Source organism: Trichomycterus rosablanca, chromosome 6 (genome assembly GCF_030014385.1).
Source record: "Trichomycterus rosablanca isolate fTriRos1 chromosome 6, fTriRos1.hap1, whole genome shotgun sequence".
Lineage (NCBI taxonomy): Eukaryota > Metazoa > Chordata > Actinopteri > Siluriformes > Trichomycteridae > Trichomycterus > Trichomycterus rosablanca.
The window spans coordinates 32288906-32312471 of record NC_085993.1 but is presented as its reverse complement, the minus strand read 5'-3'; the positions used below and the strand labels follow the sequence as shown (position 1 = coordinate 32312471).

The 23566-nt window shown below is 39.9% G+C and overlaps 1 protein-coding gene across 2 annotated transcripts; it reads left to right on the top strand.

The window, feature by feature from the left end:
• The first annotated feature begins 225 nt into the window (after window positions 1-225).
• fam117ba (family with sequence similarity 117 member Ba) lies at window positions 226-23566 on the top strand. Of its 2 annotated transcripts, none has more exons than XM_062996856.1 (8): window positions 226-258; window positions 7762-7899; window positions 11907-11990; window positions 12120-12230; window positions 16971-17114; window positions 20317-20530; window positions 22353-22473; window positions 23181-23566. In XM_062996856.1, exons 2-8 carry the CDS (start codon window positions 7879-7881, stop codon window positions 23467-23469), a joined length of 984 nt encoding a protein of 327 aa, XP_062852926.1. In that variant the 5' UTR covers window positions 226-258; window positions 7762-7878; the 3' UTR covers window positions 23470-23566. The 2 variants fall into 2 exon arrangements, with proteins under 2 accessions (XP_062852926.1, XP_062852925.1); XM_062996855.1 differs by having other exon boundaries at window positions 20311-20530.

Below are 23566 nucleotides of genomic sequence, written 5' to 3'. Positions count from 1 at the left end.
GCAACCCTTCACTGCGAGTCTGCCAGCAGCATCATCGTGGCAACGCCCATAGCAACCCGCGAGCAGCCTCTCTGCATCCTGCCTGAATCCTCCCCGGTACCCACCGCGCCTGTTTATCCTACTGCTGCACCCACCGATAAATACTGACATAATTCATCCACATCAGCAATAAATGTAATAACCGACAGCATCGTACTGGCTTTCTTTACCAACGGGCCATGAATATCAGCACCGGAGCAGCTCACTTGTCCATACGAGGTAAGGATTACGCGGATTATTTGTTATTTCGCTGTAATCATTGTTGTTGGATGTTTTATATTTTATTAGAAGATGAATTAAATGCACATTAATGTGCGTTATGGAAATGATATGGATTTTGGTGCGATGCTGGGCCCTGCTGATGCTGTTCTTGTTTCTTCATCGTCAGTTGCTATGGCGCCTCGTGCTGCAGAGACCTGATTCATGCAAATTTCTCCACTCGGGTGTCAAATATATAGGCCGTGTTTATAAATAGCTATAGCTACATTGTGTCCATTAACATCAAAAGCATCGTATGCATTATCATTTAATTGTGTACAGTCTAAATGATAATACCTGGTACATCTGTTTTGTATTATTGTTGTAAAATGCGATGGATCCAAAACATCTCATTGCTGCAGCATCAGCCGCTGTAAATATGAGCTGAACCACTGGTACTATTCAAAAATGCACAGAAACCTAAATGACCTGTAACATTTAAACCTTTTTTCTCATTTAGGTGTATTTATGGCTTTAATAATATAAACGATTACTGTTTCATTGTATTGAGCCCTTATGACGTTTGGTAAATAGTGTAAAAACATGAAAGGTAATCAGATGTTGCTCAGAATAGTGCAGCATGGTACTGACTAATAAACCATCCTATTATATTCAGTTTATTCAGTTTAAACTTATATTAGTTTAGTTTAGAGTGTAGAACCTGGTTGTACATTTAAATAATTGTAACATTTGCTGTTATTATTGTAATTTCAATTAATAATTCCAGTAATAATTCATTTTTATTATTAATATTATTGCTACAAGTGTAAAGTGCTTTACCTTTTTATAACACCAGATGCAGTATATTCACTGTATATAAATAACTCATTTAAATGTTTTTCCTTTAAATTGGCAAACTCACCCCCATATTTTATTAAGAATAAACAGTTACCTATCTCATCCATGTCTGTAATATAACCAAATATAACCAAACTAACCTCAATGTTATATGTATATAGATACAACGATCAGCCATAACATTAAAACCACCTCCTTGTTTCTACACTCACTGTCCATTTTATGAGCTCCACTCACCATATAGAAGCATTTTGTAGTTCTACTATACAGCTTTGTTAGTCCCCTTTTATGCTGTTCTTCAATGGTCAGGACTCTCCCAGGACCACCACAGAGTAGGTATTATTGTGGTGGTGGATCATTCTCAGCACTGCAGTGAAAATGCCATAGTGGTGGTGTGTTTGTGTGTGTTGTGCTGGTATAGCTCAGACACAGCAGCGCTTCTGGAGTTGAGTGACAGTGATGTGTTTAAAAATCCATCAGCATTGATGTGTCTTATACACTCATACCAGCACAACACACACTAACACACCACCATGTCAGTGTCACTGCAGTGCTGAGAATGACCCACCACCCAAATAATACCTACTTTGTTGTGGTCCTGGGAGAGTCCTGACCATTGAACAATATAATGAAAGGGGGCTAACAAAGCATGCAGAGAAACAGATGGACTACAGTCAGTAATTGTAGAACTACAAAGTGCTCCTATATGGTAAGTGGAGCTGATAAAATGGACAGTGAGTGTAGAAACAAGGAGGTGGTTTTAATGTTATGGCTGATGGGTACATTGAAACTGGGACTACCACCAGGAGCAAAAACACACAAAAGAAAAAAGGCAAGAAGAAATTGTAGCCTCGCTAGGCCTTGTAGCCTTAAGGTACTGGACTAGTAATCAAGAGGTTGCTGGTTCAAGACCCACCACTGCCAGGTTGCCATTGTTGGGTCCTAGAGCAATTGTTTAGATAATATACTGTCACAGAACTGTAAGTAACTTTGGATTAAAGCACCTGCTAAATGCAGAAAATAAAAAGAATATAATCTTATTATTGGTCTTTGTGATGCTTATATAGCAGAAAAATGTGATATATCAAAAGCTTTCTAGCAAATAATGTTATTTTTTTACCATTTGAGCAGATTTACACATTATAATTCTGTGTAGCTGTTGCCAGACTTAATCATATAAACAAAAAATGCAGGCTGTGCATGAACATAATCAATCTAACGTTTGCGAGGTTTATTGGATTACAATATAGTCATTGAATGGCAGTTCATATGAGGTTGCTCTCTGTAGACATAGTCCAGAAGGAAATATGGGAACAAAACAGCTATGGCTCCATTTCTGTCAACATAAACAGTGCAGTCTGCATAACCACAGCCTTTTTTTTATCTTGGGGTGTAAAAAGAGATGGAAGGTGGGAAATCTCCCAGATATTTGCTGGTAATGTCCATTAGTGTGGATTCAACAGTGATCTGTAGTGATACATTGACATAGAAATTCTAAGCCAATGCAGACGTCCAGTAAAAATGTGTCACACTTGCTAAATAAAATCTATTATAGCCTATACAACTTATTATATTCTTTCAATCTTGCTGCAGTATGGAGAAGACCCTTTCTTGTTAAGGATAATCTAGGGCAGATAAAATGCCTTTATTTGACATATATACATACATATGTACACACATGTACAGTACAATGAAAGTCTTTAGTTGCATATCCCAGCTTATTTGGAAAAAAGTTGCCATAACGACATTGGCTTGACCTTTAATACAAGTAAAGATTATTAATTATGTAATTTAGCACTAATGAACTACTTGGTTGGGTCATGAGTGTGGGACGCTAATAAAATTTGGCTAATAAGGCAAAAGTCAGAAGCTGACCCATGTGGCGTCTGTTTGTTGGTTCTTTGAAATCTGGGCTCAGAGAGTAAGGGCAGCCATTGTACAGCAGCCCTTGAGCTGAGAGGGTTAAGGGGCTTGCTTAAGGGCCCAACAGTGGGTGCATGGTAGAGCCAGGATTTAAACTGACAATCTTCTAGTTGGTAACCCACAGTTCTACCCACTAGGCTACCACTGTCCTGTGTTACAGCATGATTGTACTTTTGTACACAAAGTGAGATCCAAATAGATGGTTTGTTTTGGTGTGGAGAAACTCCAGTGTCCTGCACATAACTAAAGACTGATAAGATAAATTGGAATGTCAATTTCAAGCCAGTCCTTCTCATACAACATTAATGCCTGATCACACAGAATTTATCAAAGGTGCATATGTTAGGTCAAACCAGAGATGGGGACTCGAGTATGTGACTCGTGACTCGCATAAAATGACTTTTGGACAACAAAAGTCAGCAACATTAGTTACGTGTGACAATTATATATATACAGTGTATCACAAAAGTGAGTACACCCCTCACATTTCTGCAGATATTTAAGTATATCTTTTCATGGGACAACACTGACAAAATGACACCTTGACACAATGAAAAGTAGTCTGTGTGCAGCTTATATAACAGTGTAAATTTATTCTTCCCTCAAAATAACTCAATATACAGCCATTAATGTCTAAACCACCGGCAACAAAAGTGAGTACACCCCTAAGAGACTACACCCCTAAATGTCCAAATTGAGCACTGCTTGTCATTTTCCCTCCAAAATGTCATGTGATTTGTTAGTGTTACTAGGTCTCAGGTGTGCATAGGGAGCAGGTGTGTTCAATTTAGTAGTACAGCTCTCACACTCTCTCATACTGGTCACTGAAAGTTCCAACATGGCACCTCATGGCAAAGAACTCTCTGAGGATCTTAAAAGACGAATTGTTGCGCTACATGACGATGGCCAAGGCTACAAGAAGATTGCCAACACCCTGAAACTGAGCTGCAGCACAGTGGCCAAGATCATCCAGCGTTTTAAAAGAGCAGGGTCCACTCAGAACAGACCTCGTGTTGGTCGTCCAAAGAAGCTGAGTGCACGTGCTCAGCGTCACATCCAACTGCTGTCTTTGAAAGATAGGCGCAGGAGTGCTGTCAGCATTGCTGCAGAGATTGAAAAGGTGGGGGGTCAGCCTGTCAGTGCTCAGACCATACGCCACACACTACATCAAATTGGTCTGCATGGCTGTCACCCCAGAAGGAAGCCTTTTCCGAAGTCTCTACACAAGAAAGCCTGCAAACAGTTTGCTGAAGTCATGTCAACAAAGGACATGGATTACTGGAACCATGTCCTATGGTCTAATGAGACCAAGATTAATTTGTTTGGTTCAGATGGTCTCAAGCATGTGTGGCGGCAATCAGGTGAGGAGTACAAAGATAAGTGTGTCATGCCTACAGTCAAGCATGGTGGTGGGAATGCCATGGTCTGGGGCTGCATGAGTGCAGCAGGTGTTGGGGAGTTACATTTCATTGAGGGACACATGAACTCCAATATGTACTGTGAAATACTGAAGCAGAGCATGATCCCCTCCCTCCGGAAACTGGGTCGCAGGGCAGTGTTCCAGCATGATAATGACCCCAAACACACCTCTAAGACGACCACTGCTTCATTGAAGAGGCTGAAGGTAAAGGTGATGGACTGGCCAAGCATGTCTCCAGACCTAAACCCAATAGAACATCTTTGGGGCATCCTCAAGCGGAAGGTGGAGGAGCGCAAAGTCTCGAATATCCGCCAGCTCCGTGATGTCGTCATGGAGGAGTGGAAAAGCATTCCAGTGGCAACCTGTGAAGCTCTGGTAAACTCCATGCCCAGGAGAGTTAAGGCAGTTCTGGGAAATAATGGTGGCCACACAAAATATTGACACTTCAGGAACTTTCACTAAGGGGTGTACTCACTTTTGTTGCTGGTGGTTTAGACATTAATGGCTGTATATTGAGTTATTTTGAGGGAAGAATAAATTTACACTGTTATATAAGCTGCACACAGACTACTTTTCATTGTGTCAAAGTGTCATTTTGTCAGTGTTGTCCCATGAAAAGATATACTTAAATATCTGCAGAAATGTGAGGGGTGTACTCACTTTTGTGATACACTGTATATATATACTATATACAGTGGGGGAAATAAGTATTTGATCCCCTGCTGATTTTGTAAGTTTACCCCCTTACAAAGACTTGAACAGTCTATAATTTTTATGGAAGGTTTATTTTAACAGAGAGAGACAGAATATCAACAAAAAAACATTAAATAAAAGTTATAAATTAATTTGTATTTAATTAAGGGAAATAAGTATTTGATCCTCTACCAACCTCTACCAACCAGAATTACACGGGAGGAGCTTGTCAATGATCTCAAGGGAGCTGGGAGCACAGTCACCAAGAAAACCATTAGTAACACACTTCACCATAATGGATTGAGATCCTGCAGTGCCCGCAAAGTCCCTTTGCTCAAGAAGGCTCATGTACAGGCCCGTCTGAAGTTTGCCAATGAACACCTGAATGATTCAGAGAAAGCTTGGGAGAATGTGATATGGTCAGATGAGACCAAAATTGAGCTCTTTGGCATCAACTCCACTCGCCGTGTTTGGAGGCAAAGAAATGCCCGGTGGGGATGGTGTTCTTGGGGTCATATCCAGCATTTCTCTGCTCCCAGCTCCCTTGAGATCATTGACAAGCTGCTCCCGTGTAATTCTGGACTGACCTCACCTTTCTCAGAATCATTCTTACCCCACCAGGTGAGATCTTGCATGGAGCTCCAGAGTGAGGGTGATTGACTGTGATCTTGTATTTCTTCCATTTTCGAATGATCGCACCCAACAGTGGTCTCTTTCTCACCAAGCTTCTTGCTGATGGTATGGTAGCCCATTCCAGCCTTGTGCAGGTCTACAATCTTGTCCCTGACGTCCTTTGATAGCTCTTTGGTCTTGCCCATGGTGGTCGAGAGATTTGAACGGAAGAAACTGATTCTGTGACAGGAGTCTTTTATACAGGGACAGGACTAATTTGTGTGGCACATGGGCACATAACCGGTCTGTGGGGGTCAGAATTCTTGCTGGTTGGTAGGGGATCAAATACTTATTTCCCTTAATTAAATACAAATTAATTTATAACTTTTATTTAATGTTTTTTTTCTGGATTTTTTGTTGATATTCTGTCTCTCTCTGTTAAAATAAACATTCCATAAAAATTATAGACTGTTCAAGTCTTTGTAAGGGGGTAAACTTACAAAATCAGCAGGGGATCAAATACTTATTTCCCCCACTGTATATATATATATATATATATATATATATATATATATATATATATATATATATGATCAGACATCATTCTGATCGTGTCATTTTCTGCTCTCAAATAATAACGCTCTGGCAGTTTTAAACCGCAACACACGCAATAGGTAAATGTTACAGCCAGCTTCCGGCGTGGTGTCCCTACTTAAAATGATGGAATACTCTACGTAGTGCACTTCACAGTAACACATAATGTGAATGGAACGCTCATACAGAATTGGTGCTAATGATTGTAAGAACCACTTTCTAAACCAATCAGACCTTCTGATTGTAATTTTTAGTAAGAAATGCTGTTATTTGCATGTATTTAGTTTGCAGCGTCACACAGATGATTGTCAATGAAACGCTTGATTGGCTTTCTAACGAGTTCGTGTTTTACTTCACAACCGGGAAAAGTTTGGAGGTTTTTAATTATAAGCACATTTACAAAATAACGGATTATATTCCTAATGGGACAACACACGGTTATAAATTTAATAGCATCTGGAACAACATAAGCTAAGGTAAGCAGTATTATGGATTTTTTGCTGTGTTTGGGATTTTGGCCGCTGTGCCGTAATTTGCAAAGAAAACAAAACGTCAGTTTAAGCTTTTTACTGGTACCTAGGAAAGTAAAGGCACGAAGTAAAACGGCAAAATACAGTCGCTAATCTGTTGTTGTTTTTGATCTGAACTTACATATTATTTGTTTATTTCTACGCTACATTTCCAATATATGTTTTGTGTATATTATATTGACTATATTATCGTGTATATTATCGTGTATATTATCGTGACTTGACTCGGACTCTAGCTGAAAGACTCGTGACTTGACTCGGACTCTAGCCTAAAGACTCGTATTTTGTGACTTGTGAACATTTCTGGGTCAAACAATGATGTCGGACAAGGAGGCCTGCTTTGAGATCAACATTAAAATTTATTCCAAAGAGGTTTATCAGGTTGAGTCCAGGGCTCTGTGGAGTCCAATGGAGTTCTTTTACACCGATCTTGTGAAACTATGTCTTGAATCAGAAAAGGCCTAAACAGTTCCACAAATTTTAAAACGAAAAGAGAATTAAGGCCTGGCTGGTAATATACTGTACATTCTACAGTATTTCATCTCTAAGTGTGAATGAGGTTGAGCTAGTTGATTACTTACATTATAACAAGGCATCATGGGAGAGTGATTCTAGAGTAAACTAAATACAGATGATGTACCTTGACATCATTACCTAACAATTAATACAAGTAAAGATTGATCATTATGTTATATAGTACTAATGAACTATTTGGTTGGGTTGACTTTAAGACCCTAATAAATTTGGCTAATAAGGAAAAAATCAGAAGCTGACCCATGTGGCGTCTTGTTTGTCTGTTATGACTATTGCAGTGGTGGTGCAGTAAAATTAAGTATAACTATCCATGCTTTTGTAGATTAAGCTAAACTTATTTATGTCTCTTTTTATTTTCAGCAACATCCTATTGTCATAGCCCTACATCTAGCTGAATAAAACGACACCCCATCACCTGGACTCAGTCTATCAGGGAACTGGCAGCTGTACATAAGCACCACCCACCCCACCCTCTCGATGAGGGACAAGGCCACCCAGGTAGGTTACTAAGATGGTGATCTTTAATTATATTGACCAAATACCCATTAAAAAGTATAGTCAAGTTTAGAATTATTGACACCCTTGGTAAAGATCATTAATTGCTTGATTGGTTGACTGAATCTCACACATAAAATATGAGAAATATCCAAAATCATTATGTCATGTAAAGAAAACTTCATGTCACAATAATTGGCACACATACAGTATTTCTGGACTAAATTATGTCCCCATTTGTGTTTTCCCTGGTGTGTAAATGTACTTTCTGGAAGATGGTGCAAAAGATCGTAGCATTTTGGAATCAACAAGTCTTAAATCTACAGTTATACAGCAACTCCATGTCAACAGACATGCCAGAATAATGCATTTTCATCTAAATAATCACCTGTAGTTCTAGAAATGTTACTAAATGTTTGAATGAAATCAATTTCTGTGGTCAGATGAGACAGCAATAGTCGAACAAACACAGTTTGGCTTAAAAAAGAAAAATGGTTATGGGTCATTCCTGGGATTGGGTGCCTTTTGGACCTTAAAACTTTTTGAAAATGAAACACTTTTAATTTGTTTTTCATGTTTTATTATAAAAAGGACATGTTATACTTTTCCAAACTAATACTGGTCAAGCTAAATTACACATGCACCTCATTCACACTGTGACGTCCAGCCTGTCACGTATTAGGTTGTAACAGGGTGGACCATAACAGGGTGGACATTCTGACATAAAATTAGCCATTAGCTAGCAAGTGAGCAAAACCATGCTAGCATAAAAGTGAATTCAGACAAAGAATTCTCTGCTTTTTAGTGTGATTATTTTTAAAATGATCAAATAGTATTGCTTTTTCTCATACATCCCATAACAGGGTGGACATGTTATGGTTGACCATGTAAGACTTTTAGGATAAAATGTGGAAAAAACAACATTAAAATAAGGAGTTTAATAAGCCACTCATTTTCCACAGTTGTTTTCCCTCTAAAAAGATCATGGGAGCCCCAGGAAATGATGTCAGTATGTAAAACAGCTTTTCATTTTAAGAGACAGTAGTAATTAATAACACGGTGGACAGCAACTTGAGCGACATGTGAAAAACCCTTATAGTCAGCAATAAAATCAAACTCATAAAGAAAAAAAAAATCCAAGTTTAAGCAAAGCTTTTTTAAACAGTATTGAAAGACTGACAAATCCTCTTTTTCCCAGACGTCCTCTTTTTGAGACCTAAAAAATGCGTCCGGCTGGGATTTTTCTAGTCTGCACTTGCTATTCTGTGTGTATGTTTTTGCATTGGTTTGTTTTTAGGTCTTGTTAGGAGTGCATCTGTTTTGTTAAAATAAGTCTTTTTCACATGCACATACTAACACAGAGACTCTTGTCAACACCGTGATGGCTCTGCATTCTGTGGAAATTGCTTAGCAAGCACTAGAAGACACACCTTACTGCTGGGTTTCTACTGATGGGAGCAAGTAATTAAAGTGAATTAAATTAAAGTTAAAAACACTCCTAATAAGTCGGCTGATACGATTGTACAATACATCAAAGAAACTAAAAAATAAAGGGATTTTATTTATAGGTGACTACTGTTTTTTAATTTGTTGTTATTATTGTATAGAGCTTAATGCTGAATGTGAAGGAATAAGATTATCTGACCATAAAGGCCCTTGTTAAAGAGCAGCTGTACATTTATTAAAGTTCAGTAACACAGCTGTATGGTTATTGACTCATTTGTCAAATATTTAAACCTCTACCCCATACACATTGCCATGGTGTCACCAACGACATGGAATACCCCCCCCTCCCCCCCTTCCTTCCCCGAATCAGGCGTCCTCTTTTTTATGGTCACCCTATTAAACCTCATATATCCATCACTAAATCAGTATGTATACAGTGATTTTATTTTGGGTGGGTAGAAAACATTGTGTTTAGTATTTGAAAGTGTTAATTATTTTAGTAAGATGTTTAGAAAATTGTATTGTTTAAAATTTACTTAATAAATACAATGATCAGTACTGGGGACACAAAAGGCACCGAATTGTAGGAATGACCCTTATACAGAAAAGAACTTAATTTCACTGTTATGTATAGTGGGAAATCTGTGATGCTTTGGATGGTTTTAAATGGTAAATCTTGTTAGGATTTATGACATCATGTAATCCACAAGTTTTAGAAAATGTAAATAAAAATCTGTCCACCTCTGGCAAGGGTCATGGCTAAATGGGTCCAAAAATGATCGTCATGGTGATCTCAGTCCCATTGGAAACCAATAAGGTAAGCTAAAATAAGCCATAAAAAGCTAGAAGCCCTAAGAATCTGGAAAATCCCACCAAACATTGTGATGACGACCCTGATCAAGTCCTGTATGAGCGGACTAAACAAACTGATAATGAGAAGAGAAGAGAAAAGAAATTGTACATTGAACATTGGACAACCCAAACTCAATCCCAAAACAGACTAAACTGCTATCTGACCCTAAAACATGAACACAACCTGGCCACGTATCTCCTTACTGTCCGAGATACGAAGCAAAGACACATTCTCACCAAATACAGACTGAGTGAGAGGCAGGTTTAGTCCTGGATCCCCAGAGGAGAGACTGTGTGGTCACTGCAGGACAGGTGAGGTTGAGACAGAGGTGCACTTCCTTCTAAACTGCCCAAAATACACAACAATCAGACATAAATATGAAAATCAGTTTGAAAGAGTAGTGAGCAGCTTCAGAACACTGACAGAGAGGCAGAAATTGGCCATTATATTAGGAGAGGGACCATCAGCCTCCACTGCAGCCAAATATGTACATGAGTGTACATATTCATGTACACCACCCCCCCCACCACCACCACACACACACACACACACACACACACACACACACAATGATATTTCCTCTTTTATTTGTTTTATTACATAATTACATTTTCTTTACATATTTCATCTCTATGTATATACCTGTTCTTTTTTTATTTATATATACTATATGATCTCTTTGACAATACAAATGTGAATTTGTCATGTCAATAAAGCAAATTGAATTGAATTGAGAGAGAGAGAGAGACTGTGAAATTATAAACTGATTCAGTGTTGAGCGGATTGCCTGAGAGAACCGTTTGATTCGGATCCGACTCGGTCCTGGTGTACAGACTTTATTTTATTTATTTATTTATTTTTTTGAACTGTGAAAAGGCTGATAAAAGCCATGTATACTTTTTTTGTACAGTTTGTAAATAGTATAAATAGTTTTTTCACCTTATTGGAGCACTGGGTGGACTAAATAAACACACCTTGCACTTTGGCACTTACTTCATCGTCCTGGGTTTTTCCTTCCCTTGACACCTATGACCACGCACTTGAACATCAGCCTAGTGGCCAGCAGAACACTAGTTTGCTTAACAGCAGTGGGGTCACGATCATAATGTATATTTTGAATATACAGACAAATTCAATAATTACCAAGTTCATTCTGATCAGTTGGTGTTGAAGCTTACCTGGAAACACTGGACATAGCACAGGAATGAACACTAACCTGGGTGTAAATGAATCTATGGGCATGACACACACACTTCCACATTTACTTTCACTTAAACCCATTTTGCATGTTCTTATCAGTTAACTTCGAAAAAAAATACAAAAGGTGGAAGTTAATCCTTATTGTGCCAGTGAGTGAATATATTGCTCTGGACCCACTGTGACCCTAAACAGGATAAAGCGAGCTAAGAAAATGAATAACCAAACATTATAAGTAAATTTTAAATTGTCACAGTTATATCATGAACAGTTACGTTTCAGCATAAAACAATGTAACTGTGTAAAAGCTGAGACAATAAAGTACCTGGTGCTAATCACTACAACAAAGCTTGCAAGTTTTTTGCATATGCTAAAGCAATCTTTTTCTTACTCTACTTGACACAAAACAAATCAAATGGGTGTTGGTGCTTAATAATTGAATGTCTTATATGTGTTTAATTAAATAATCAAAACCCTAATAAAGTTCTCACCAACCTTTACCCTCTGTCTTCAGACCCCCAGGGCCTGGGTAGATGAGCGGAGGAGAGGCTCTCATAAACGCTCAGCATCCTGTGGCAGCACTGACCAGCTGAAAGAGGTAAACATAGGCATGAAGTTGTCCATATTAGTGTTCTTTACTGTCAAATGCAGCCTAATTAGATTAGAAAATATAATTAGTTAATATTTATATTTGTTGTGGTTCATCAGTTTTAATTGCAACCCTCAGATTGCAAAATTGAGACAGCAGCTCCAGCGCAGCAAGAGAAGCAGTCGTCATCGTCGTGACAAGGAGCGCAAATCACCCTTCAATGGCAACCATGCTATTATTCAATCACAGGTGAGCACTTTTAATAGTTTCTATGCTCTGTAGGTTTAACCTGACCTTTGTAACCTTACTGCATCATAGCCTGAGGTGACCCACCTTGCTCTTCGTCATACCTTCTGTTCTCCTATGGAAAGATGCAAGGACATTGTAGTAGACATTAGCCTAATTAATAATGTATCTACTTTCACCAACAGATCCATTACTTATTCTAAATGTGCGTGTTTAATTGAGCAAAAATGTTAAGGTGCGGACTAGGCTTCAAAATTTATAAATGCAAGATCAGCATAGTGAAATGTTTGGAAGTGCTACTTGCTATTGCAATTAGATAGATAGATTAATTCAACCTTATTGTCAGTGCTTAGTACAAGTCCGAGGCAATGAAATGCAGTAAAGAAGTCGGAATCTGACGACCCAGATGGGACTTGAACCCGGTCCTTAGGGTGAACTAATTTCTGGCGCAGCGTGTTCTGGGGTTTGAAAGCAACTGAAACACGGTGTTTGGAGAATATCCGTCTTAATTGTTCCGATACTCCTGCCACATACGGAATCACCACTGGTTTGTGCTTAGACCGCGGTTGTTCTTCTCCTCCCTTCGATCCACTGGAGCTGTGTTTGGGCATTTTTCCCGCTTTTACGAGTGCCCAGTTGGGATAACCACATTCACCCAGGGCCTTCTTGACATGAGATTTCTCTCTATCCTTGGCCGTAGTGTCTGTGGGGATGCTGTTCGCCCGGTGGTGCAGCGTCCTGATGACTCCTAGTTTGTGCTCCAAAGGATGATGGGAGTCAAACCTTAAGTACTGGTCCGTGTGCGTTGGTGTGCGGTAAACATTTACTTTCAACCGTCCCCCATCTTTACTAGCAATTTTACAGTCTAAGAAGGCTAAAACGTTGTCGCTTGCATCCTCCCTTGTGAACTTGATGTGTTTGTCCACCGAGTTGATGTGGTCTGTGAAATGTGGTACTTCCTCTGATTTTATTTTAACCCAGGTGTCATCCACATATCTGAACCAATGACTCTGTGGTGTCCCTGAGTAGGTCCTTAGTGCCTTCTTTTCCACTTCCTCCATGTGCAAGCACAAACCAGTGGTGATTCCGTATGTGGCGGGAGTATCGGAACAATTAAGACAGATATTCTCCAAACACCGTGTTTCAGTTGCTTTCAAACCCCAGAACACGCTACGCCAGAAATTAGTTCACCCTAAGGACCGGGTTCCTCGACACAAACAGAGTAACGTAGTGTATGCTGTTAGGTGCCGGGAGGATTGCCGGGAACTGTACATCGGGGAAACTAAACAGCCACTGGTGAAACGGATGGCCCAACATAGAAGATCGACCTCTTCTGGCCAGGACTCTGCGGTTTACACCCACCTGCAAGCCAGCGGCCACTCATTTAATGATGAAGATGTGCAGATCCTTGACAAGGAGGAACGCTGGTTTGAACGTGGAGTCAAAGAGGCCATTTACGTGAAGAGAGAACGACCATCTCTGAACCGGGGAGGAGGCCTGAGAGTACATCTCTCACCATCATACAACACCGTCATTGGAGCGTTACCCCAATCATGTGTGAAAGACACACATGGCCATTGTAATTAATGGTCATTGTGAATTTCATATAGACCTGATCACCAGTTCCATTGTTATGCAATGGGCAGTGATCGATCGGTCGTTATGCAAATCAACTGCATATAAGGTTGGGGTATTCAACACCAGCTCAGACTGAAGAAGTCATTCGGATTGAGTGACGAAACGTATCTCTACAACAAACTTCCAGATGAACTGATTCAACTTTGTGGATATGCACTAAAGAAGACATTATCGAACAACCCAGGTGGGACTCGAACCCACAATCCCCATCTCCGGAGGCTCATGCCTTATCCATTTGGCCACTGGGTAATAGGCACATTAACTTTGGCTTATGCCAGCTTTTCAATGACTCCATTCATCAATTTTCTACCTTGGTGGAACCACCCTGGCCATTAGTATTTGCAGTTATCATGAAGTGCAAATGTCTAGGAGCAACAACAGCTTAGCCACAACAGCTACAGCCAATTGCGTAAGCCCAAGGTATGAAAACATTGCCCAACCGTGGCAACCTGGCAACCTGTCCTTTTGCACCACTTACTTCTAAGACATGTGCATTTCCAAGCATTAAGGAAAGTGGTGTAAAGTAGCGCTCCCCAACATTTTTTGCACCATGGACCAGTTCAATATAAAATAAACTGTTACGGACCGGGGGGGGGGGGGGGGGGGGGGGGGGGGTAACTTTAACTATAGAATAACTATAGTGCTCACAAATGAGCTTTTTTTTTGCTGCAACGAGACTCTGCTTCCACGTGGGGGTGATATGAGATGATAAACAACCGTGTGTTGGAAATGGAAGCAGGAAATGGAAGCAGTATAACTATAACTATAGAATAACTATAGTGCTCACAAATGACCTTTTTTTTGCTGCAACGAGACTCCTGGAGAGCTTCCACCTGGGGGTGATATGAGATGGTAAACACCCGTGTGTTGGAAATGGAAGCAGTGTTTTCATTGCTGATGTAGCGATCTCTAATTATTTATTCTTTCTGTGCGGCCCGGTAATAAATGACCCACGGACCGGTACTGGTCCGCGGCCCGGTGGTTGGTGACCGCTGGTGTAAAGTACACTGCCAATCGACTCAATTTCTATGTTCAAAGGTTCTATAAAATCTATTGTCCGATTTAGTGTGGAAGAATTTAATAAATAACTTAAACCCAAATGAAATTATACCTTTGAAATTCTTTCAGTCAGATTCTAGTGGAAAGTCTCATCATAAAGGCTGTAACAGAAGCAAAGTGTAATGTAATAATGCTGACACGACATTTTGAATGCGTACATATGGATGTGATGATCTAATCTTGTTTCAAACACCAAAAATAGAACAGCACATTGTGCTCTACAGTCTGTCTATGAGTTCTTGCTCACATCTGCAATTAACAATAGGAATTAGAAAGAGGTTGTCATGTATTCTTTCAAATGTGGACTACAAAGAGAGGAATGAAAAGCATGCGGGATTAGAGAGGAACATATGAGCATGTAGGAGAAAATGAAAAGTCGAAAAATATGTTAATATGAAACCAAAGATTTTACAGTTGTGGTTAATGGTTTGTTTATGATAAAATGTATGGTGTCAACCTTTGGGATCAGTGGACAAGACCTTTGAATGGGTGTGGTCATCTGTTAGAATTAGACCTCTGATTGACCATGTTGATTGTGCTGGTTCATTTTCAAAGTGAAGAACCAACAACAACATATCTACCATTAATTAGGAATTGTTGGAACATGTGACTTATGTCAGTGTCCACAGTCAAGCAAGCTTTACATTGCTATAGGTTTAGAGACAGGAAAGAATAATGCACTTTTTCAAATACACTACCTATTTACTATATGAGGAGCAACAGCTTATTTACCTGGGCATGTATGCTGAATTTGCTCGGGTGGCACAGTTGTCTGTTATGCTGAGATCTAGGGTCGAATCTAAGTGGTGCTATTTGCCAGTCTGACTTCTACATAGACATGATTGGCTGTGCCAGTGGGGTGGGGGAGGTCAATGACGCCCAGCAATGGACTGGAGCTTCGTCCAGGATGTGTTGGTGCCTTGAACCCAGTAATTTCTTAAAACCAGACAGACCATGACCAAGACCAGAATAAAGTGGTTGATAAAAATGAAATGTTTATGATGAAATGTTTAGAGATATTTGGTGTTAGCCACTGGGATCGGTGGAGAACAGCTTTGAATAGATGTGGTCATCTGTTAGAGTTAAACCTCTGATTGGCCAAAGTGTGTTGATTACAGTACTGCTCCAACAGTAGAAAACCCAAAGAATCACCTTATGGTGAAAGCCAGTCTGTCCGGATGGTCGGATGTAATACAAGAACCACCAAAACATATCTGCCATGAAATAGGAATTGTTGGAACATGTGACATATGTGTCTACAGTAAAGCAAGCTTTACATTGACATATGTTTAGAGACTGCTATATCAGTAGCAACAGCTAATATGCCTGGACATGTCTGCTGAATATGCTTGGGTGGCACAGTGGCCTGTTATGCTGAGATCTAGGGTCAAATCTCATTGGTGCTATTGGCCAGCCAGGTTTCTACATATACATAATTGGCTGTGTGTGTGTTTGGGAGTCACTGATGCCCTGAAAATGATGAAATTAAAAAATGAAATGTCTGCCCAACAGTCTGTATCATTCGTGGTGTGCAGTTAGTGGAAAATAATCAAAACTGGATGGTTAACAGACCACTTTTCAGGAATTATTGTCCTGTAACAGCATGCCTCGTGTGCTTAATCCTTTAAGTATTATCCTTGAACAACTGAGATCTGGGTCACAGTGGCTTTAGAACTTAGAAGGCAGAAATACACACTGAAAAGGGTGCAAATCCATCAAATGACATTACACACACTAACCCATTCACTAAATTAAACCCGTCCACCTTCTGCATGTATTAGCACAGTGATACCGTCATTGACTGTAAATGAGGTTTGAATCCTGGTGCATCTTGCATAATTTAAAAAATGCTGATAGTGGGATAACTGCCAGAGAAAACTAGCCATGATTTATTTTCATCATCACCAAATGAGAAGAGTCTAGTTGTACATTTACCTTCACTATAGCTGTATATAATACGATTCATTATTTTTTCATTTTTGCACTTCATTGCTTACTTGTGTTACTTATCATTAATTGTTTTCTGTACACATTTTCTCTTCACAGTCTCAGATGCCCAAAACCATCCTCATCCCCATCCCAATCTCCAGGACCACCCCTCCTCGCTTCCGCAACAGCATTGAAGGCCTCAACCAGGAGATTGAGCGCATCATCATACGAGACACCACAGAGCGAGATGAAGTTATTGTTGTAAGTCTACATAGCAACTATTTGCTTTTTGCTAAACCTCGGTGCACTAAACATATTACAGTTTTGAAAAGGTTTAAATTTCTGATTCTATTTACAAACCTCATTTCCAGAAAAGTTAGGGCATTTTGTAAAGTGTAATAAAACCTTATTTCAATTTGTTAATTCATTTAAGTTTTTATTTAACTGACAAAGGTACAAAGAAAAGATTTCTAATGTTTTTAATAACCAAATTGATTTTGTATTTTGTATACAGTGCCTTGCAAAAGTATTCAGCCCCCTTGAACTTTTCAACCTTTTGCCACATTTCAGGCTTCAAACATAACGATATGAAATTGTAATTTTTTGTGAAGAATCAACAACAAGTGGGACACAATCGTGAAGTGGAACGAAATTTATTGGATATTTTAAACTTTTTTTAGAAATAAAAAACTGAAAAGTGGGGCGTGCAATATTATTCAGCCCCCTTGCGTTAATACTTTGTAGCGCCACCTTTTGCTGCGATTACAGCTGCAAGTCGCTTGGGGTATGTCTCTATCAGTTTTGCACATCGAGAGACAGAAATTTTTGCCCATTCTTCCTTGCAAAACAGCTCGAGCTCAGTGAGGTTGGATGGAGAGCGTTTGTGAACAGCAGTTTTCAGCTCTTTCCACAGATTCTCGATGGGATTCAGGTCTGGACTTTGACTTGGCCATTCTAACACCTGGATACGTTTATTTGTGAACCATTCCATTGTAGATTTTGCTTTATGTTTTGGATCATTGTCTTGTTGGAAGATAAATCTCCGTCCCAGTCTCAGGTCTTTTGCAGACTGCAACAGGTTTTCTTCCAGAATGGTCCTGTATTTGGCTCCATCCATCTTCCCATCAATTTTAACCATCTTCCCTGTCCCTGCTGAAGAAAAGCAGGCCCAAACCATGATGCTGCCACCACCATGTTTGACAGTGGGGATGGTGTGTTCAGGGTGATGAGCTGTGTTGCTTTTACGCCAAACATAACGTTTTGCATTGTGGCCAAAAAGTTCGATTTTGGTTTCATCTGACCAGAGCACCTTCTTCCACATGTTTGGTGTGTCTCCCAGGTGACTTTTTATAGATATCTTTGAGAAATGGCTTTCTTCTTGCCACTCTTCCATAAAGGCCAGATTTGTGCAGTGTACGACTGATTGTGTCCTATGGACAGAGTCTCCCACCTCAGCTGTAGATCTCTGCAGTTCATTCAGAGTGATCATGGGCCTCTTGGCTGCATCTCTGATCAGTCTTCTCCTTGTTTGAGCTGAAAGTTTAGAGGGACGGCCGGGTCTTGGTAGATTTGCAGTGGTCTGATACTCCTTCCATTTCAATATGATCGCTTGCACAGTGCTCCTTGAGATGCTTAAAGCTTGGGAAATCTTTCTGTATCCAAATCCGGCTTTAAACTTCTCCACAACAGTATCTCGGACCTGCCTGGTGTGTTCCTTGGTCTTCATGATGCTCTCTGCGCTTTAAACAGAACTCTGAGACTATCACAGAGCAGGTGCATTTATACGGAGACTTGATTACACACAGGTGGATTCTATTTATCACCATCAGTCATTTAGGTCAACATTGGATCATTCAGAGATCCTCACTGAACTTCTGGAGTGAGTTTGCTGCACTGAAAGTAAAGGGGCTGAATAATATTGCACGCCCCACTTTTTAGTTTTTTATTTCTAAAAAAAGTTTAAAATATCCAATAAATTTCGTTCCACTTCACGATTGTGTCCCACTTGTTGTTGATTCTTCACAAAAAATTACAATTTCATATCGTTATGTTTGAAGTCTGAAATGTGGCAAAAGGTTGAAAAGTTCAAGGGGGCTGAATACTTTTGCAAGGCACTGTATATATTTAGAATTAGATGCCTGTAACACACTTAAAGTTAGAACATGTTTACCACTGCGTTACATCACCCTATCTGTTAATGCCACTTTATATTGGTTTGGGAACAGAGAAGACAGCTGCTCAGCAATCCATGATCACCACTGTCTGAATCTTGTCTTTATGATTTGCCATAAATTTTTGACAGAAGACAGGGCTGGACTGCAGGAAGGCCAGTCAAGCACACGCACAGGGATCTACAAAGCCACATTGTTGTGGCACGTGCACAATAAGTCCTGGCAAAAACAAACAAACATTGATGTCCTGAGAAAAAGCATTACCTTAATGGCAGCATGTGTCTGTTTAATATTCCAACATACACCTTGGAGTCAGTGGTACCTTCACACCCATGCCGTGGACCCTAACGCACCTACATACCATGACATAACTTTTGCACCTTTTGCTGATGACAATCATTATGACCACCTTCCTAATATTGTGTTGGTCCCCCTTTTGCCCTGACCCATCAAGGCATGGAGTCTGACACCCTTCTATCAGAACCAACATTAACTTTTTCAGCAATTTGAGTTACAGTAGCTCGTCTATTGGATCGGACCACACGGGCCAGCCTTCGCTCCCCTCGTGCATCAGTGAGCCTTGGCCACCCATGACCCTGTTGCCGGTTTACCACTGTTTCTTCCTTGGACCACTTTGGATAGATACTGACCACTGCAGACTGGGAACACCCCACAAGAGCTGCAGTTTTGGAGATGCTCTGACCCAGTCGTCTAGCCATCACAATTTGACCCTTGTCAAACTTGCTTAAATCCTTAAATTTTTCTTGCTTCTAACACATCAGCTTTGAGGATAAAATGTTCACTTGCTGCCTAATATATCCCACCCACTAACAGGTGCTGTAATGAAGAGATAATCAGTGTTATTCACTTCACCTGTCAGTGGCCATAATGTTATGGTCGCATGGTCGTTGTGTAAGAAATGTATAATATACACATTACTTTATATTGTTAAGTTAGGTGTGAGCCCTGTCCGAATTTAGTCATTTCTAATTACCTATTGCTTTCTAATAATCTAAACTAGGTTTTATTTTGCATAGAATATATTTCATTGTTCGTATTATTAATGTTTAAAGGCACTTTAATGCTTTGGGGTGCTTGTTGAGAGTATTGTATGGCAGTTTTGCTTTATATTGTTAAGTTATGAGTAAAATAACAATGAACGATCACTATACTTTAGGGGACAGTCTAAGTCCAAGGTAATGAATTTAATAAATATATCTGAACATACTGTATAAGGGCGCACTTGGTTGATTGAGATGTTATTAACATGTGTATGTGTGTTTTAGCCACAGGATGTCCCTGATGGACACCGTGCACCCCCACCCCTTCCACAGCGCAGCAGCAGCACACGCAGCATTGACACCCAGACTCCTTCAGGACGAAGCCTGGGTGGTAACCATAGCAACAGCAGCAGCCGGGCTGATTCAGTGTCACCCTCATATCTCAGCATCCTGAATGACACAATGGGAAACAGTCCCCTCAATGATGATGCACTCAACGACAGAGGTGAGACACTACACTACATGACCAGAAGTGTGTGGGAGATTATTGAGAAGATATAACATGTGCTTTCTCACAAGACTGGTGATACTGACCTTAAATCAAGACTCACGACTCAGGTCTCGACTGTGATGTCCTAGCATATTGTACTGCTGCACCAACTGAGTGCCTCCTAGAGGTTTTCATAAATCACAAGATAAAGCTACACTGTCGAATCACATTATTATGACCACTAGCTCATAACATTATGACCTAATATTGTGTTGGCCCCCCTTTTGCTGCCAAAAAACTCCTGACCTGTCGAGGCAGGTTTACCACTGTTCCTTGCTTGGACCACTTTTGATAGATACTGACCACTGCAGACCAGGAACACCTCACAAGAGCTGCAGTTTTGGAGATGCTCCACTGTTCACAATCAAGCAAGTCTAATACCACCAAAACCACCATAAACTGTCAGGCTGAAAAAAGACCTTGTTTTGATTTTTTGTTTATGTGATCAGCAAACACTTTAACCCTTTGATGCACAAGCTAAGCAAACCCCTTCTAATGCACAACATGGGTCAAAAATGACCCATATTCATCCATTCAAGAATATTTTCATATGCACATTTGTCAGTTATTCATGTATTTGCTGTCTTAGCTAATAAAAGCTATCTATACTAGAATATGTAAACAGCTAGCAAGCAAATAGTATTGGACATATTCAAGATTCAAGAGCCTAATCTTTGGTTGTCTTTCAAAAGATCAGTAAATATGTTTTTGACTACAAACACTTACAAATGTCAGTAGTTTCTGTCAAATTCCATAGTAAATACATAAGGGTCATTTTTGACCCATGTTGTGCATTAGAAGGGTAGTGATACAAAAATAATTTTTATTAAAAAAGCAAAAAATATAAAACTGAAAAGATATAGAAAATAAAAACTCAGTTGTGTCACTTTTGACCCAGGTTGTGCATCAAATTAATGGAGCAGTTAATTAACCTAGCAGTTAAGGTACTAGTAATCAAAAGGTTGTTTAAGCCCCACCACTGCCAGGTTGTCACTTCTGGTCCCTTTTGCAAGGCCCTTAACCCTCAATTGCTTAGACAGTGCACTGTCACAGTATTGTAGGTCGCTTAGGATAAAAAAGCATCTGCTAAAAGCCAAAATTATAAATGACATTTTAGATTCTTCTTATGACCTTAACAGATGAGGACACTTTCATGTACTTTTTATTATTGCAGTCGAATGAAGGTTGTTTTTTGACATACTGATACAAACATGTTTCATCACAGATTATTTACCCACAGAAAAAGAATAGTTGGTGCCCAGGTGGCACAGCGGGATATTCCACTAGCACACCAGCGCTGAGATTCTGAACTCCTCGGTTCAAAACTCGGCATTGCCACCAGTCGGCTTGGTGCCATCTAACAGACATAATTGGCAGTGCCTGCAGGGTGGGATGACCAGACTATGTGGGTGGGGTCTTCAAACGCTGTGTAAGGGCAGTGTGCACAGGTGAAAAAGGGTTCCGCTAAGGGCTGCGTGTGGGTCGGAGGAGGCATGAGCAGCAATATACCCACCTCGACTGCAATCAGTGGAAGACAAATTGACTGCGCTAAATTGCGTGAAAATTAGAGAAAATGCCTAAATTAAATAGTAAAAAGTCCCAGGACTGCCATGAAATACATGACCTTTTACAAAAGTTTACAAGTAAAACTTTAATTTCAAATGTACAGACTCAGATTTATGTTTACAATGTTTACCATAAAAAAACTATATGAACCTTACAACACAAACGCAAAGGGAGACAATTTGTGATCAAGGCTTTCTTCTTTTACCTCTAGATATAGGGCCATACTCTCCTCTGCCTAAGTACGCTGCTTCTCCCAAACCCAACAACAGCTACATGTTCAAGCGTGAGCCTCCGGAAGGTTGTGAACGAGTCAAAGTCTTTGAAGAGAACCAGTAAGTAGCAGACAGACACTGTGATGTATTTGTGTAACAGTTTTAAGTTACATATCTCTGACTTTAATGTCATGTTCACTGCAAATCTAACTCACATCACAAATGCATGAATATTAAACAATGAGCTGAATCAGAAACTGTTTCATTATTACTTGATCAGAATGAGTATCAGGTAACAATTATTTTCCTATTTTATTTATGCATTTTTTCCCTTTTTGTCCCAATTTAGCATAGCCAATACAAGGAGGGTACCTGCCACATGCTCCTTCCATCATGTGCACATACATTTTGGAATAATGTTTTATGGGCAATATTTTTTGGATAACAAGTGTGCCATGATGTTTGACATAAAGCAATTGCAGCATTTTCCTAATAAATCAAACATGACTTTAGTAGTGTGACCATGCAGAGGTGCTTTGGTGAATCAAATAAAACCCCTTGCTGTTTTTGAGCAAAATAGTAAATTTCACTTTATTTTAAATTGTACATTTAATTTTAACAAACAATGTAAGATCTCCTGTCTGCAAGCTATAGCTGAGGCATGCTAACGCAGCAAGAATGCATAAAACAGAAGCAGAATAGAATGACCTAGTTTCTTAAATAATTATATTATATTTTGTGTTATATCATACTTAATACTCTGAAAACATTTTGTGACAAATGTACAATAATTCACTTATAATGTTCCCTCCCTTGTGTCTGTTCAGGCCAAAGCCTCTGCAGGAGATTCCTCCGTACTTGTGTCCGGATCGGAACAAGGTGAACTTCATCCCTAAAAGCGGCTCAGCTTTCTGCCTCGTCAGCATACTGAAGCCGCTCCTGCCCACACAGGAGCTGAACTTCCGCAGCGGGGTTACTTACCGCAGCCTCTCGCCCTCTATCGTCCCTCTCAGCGGGGTCGGAGTGCGCAGCCTGTCCCCTTCCGTGGGTGGCGTCCTGTCCCGAGGACGCCAGTCTCCCTGCCTCCCACGCCACCTGGAGGAGCCTGAGGGTTAGACATCCCAACAGCTCAAGGAATTATTTCAAGATGGAAGTACATGTGTAAATAACTCTCATCATCAGAAGGCTCTTTTGTAATATGATTGAATCTCGA

Bases quoted from the DNA above. Each gene is read 5' to 3' on its own strand.
- fam117ba (XM_062996855.1), top strand. From the start codon at position 7,879: ATGAGGGACAAGGCCACCCAG. The intron at 11,991-12,119 runs GTAAACATAGGC...TGCAACCCTCAG, and splicing joins GCACTGACCAGCTGAAAGAG to ATTGCAAAATTGAGACAGCA. The intron at 22,474-23,180 runs GTAAGTAGCAGA...GTGTCTGTTCAG, and splicing joins AAAGTCTTTGAAGAGAACCA to GCCAAAGCCTCTGCAGGAGA.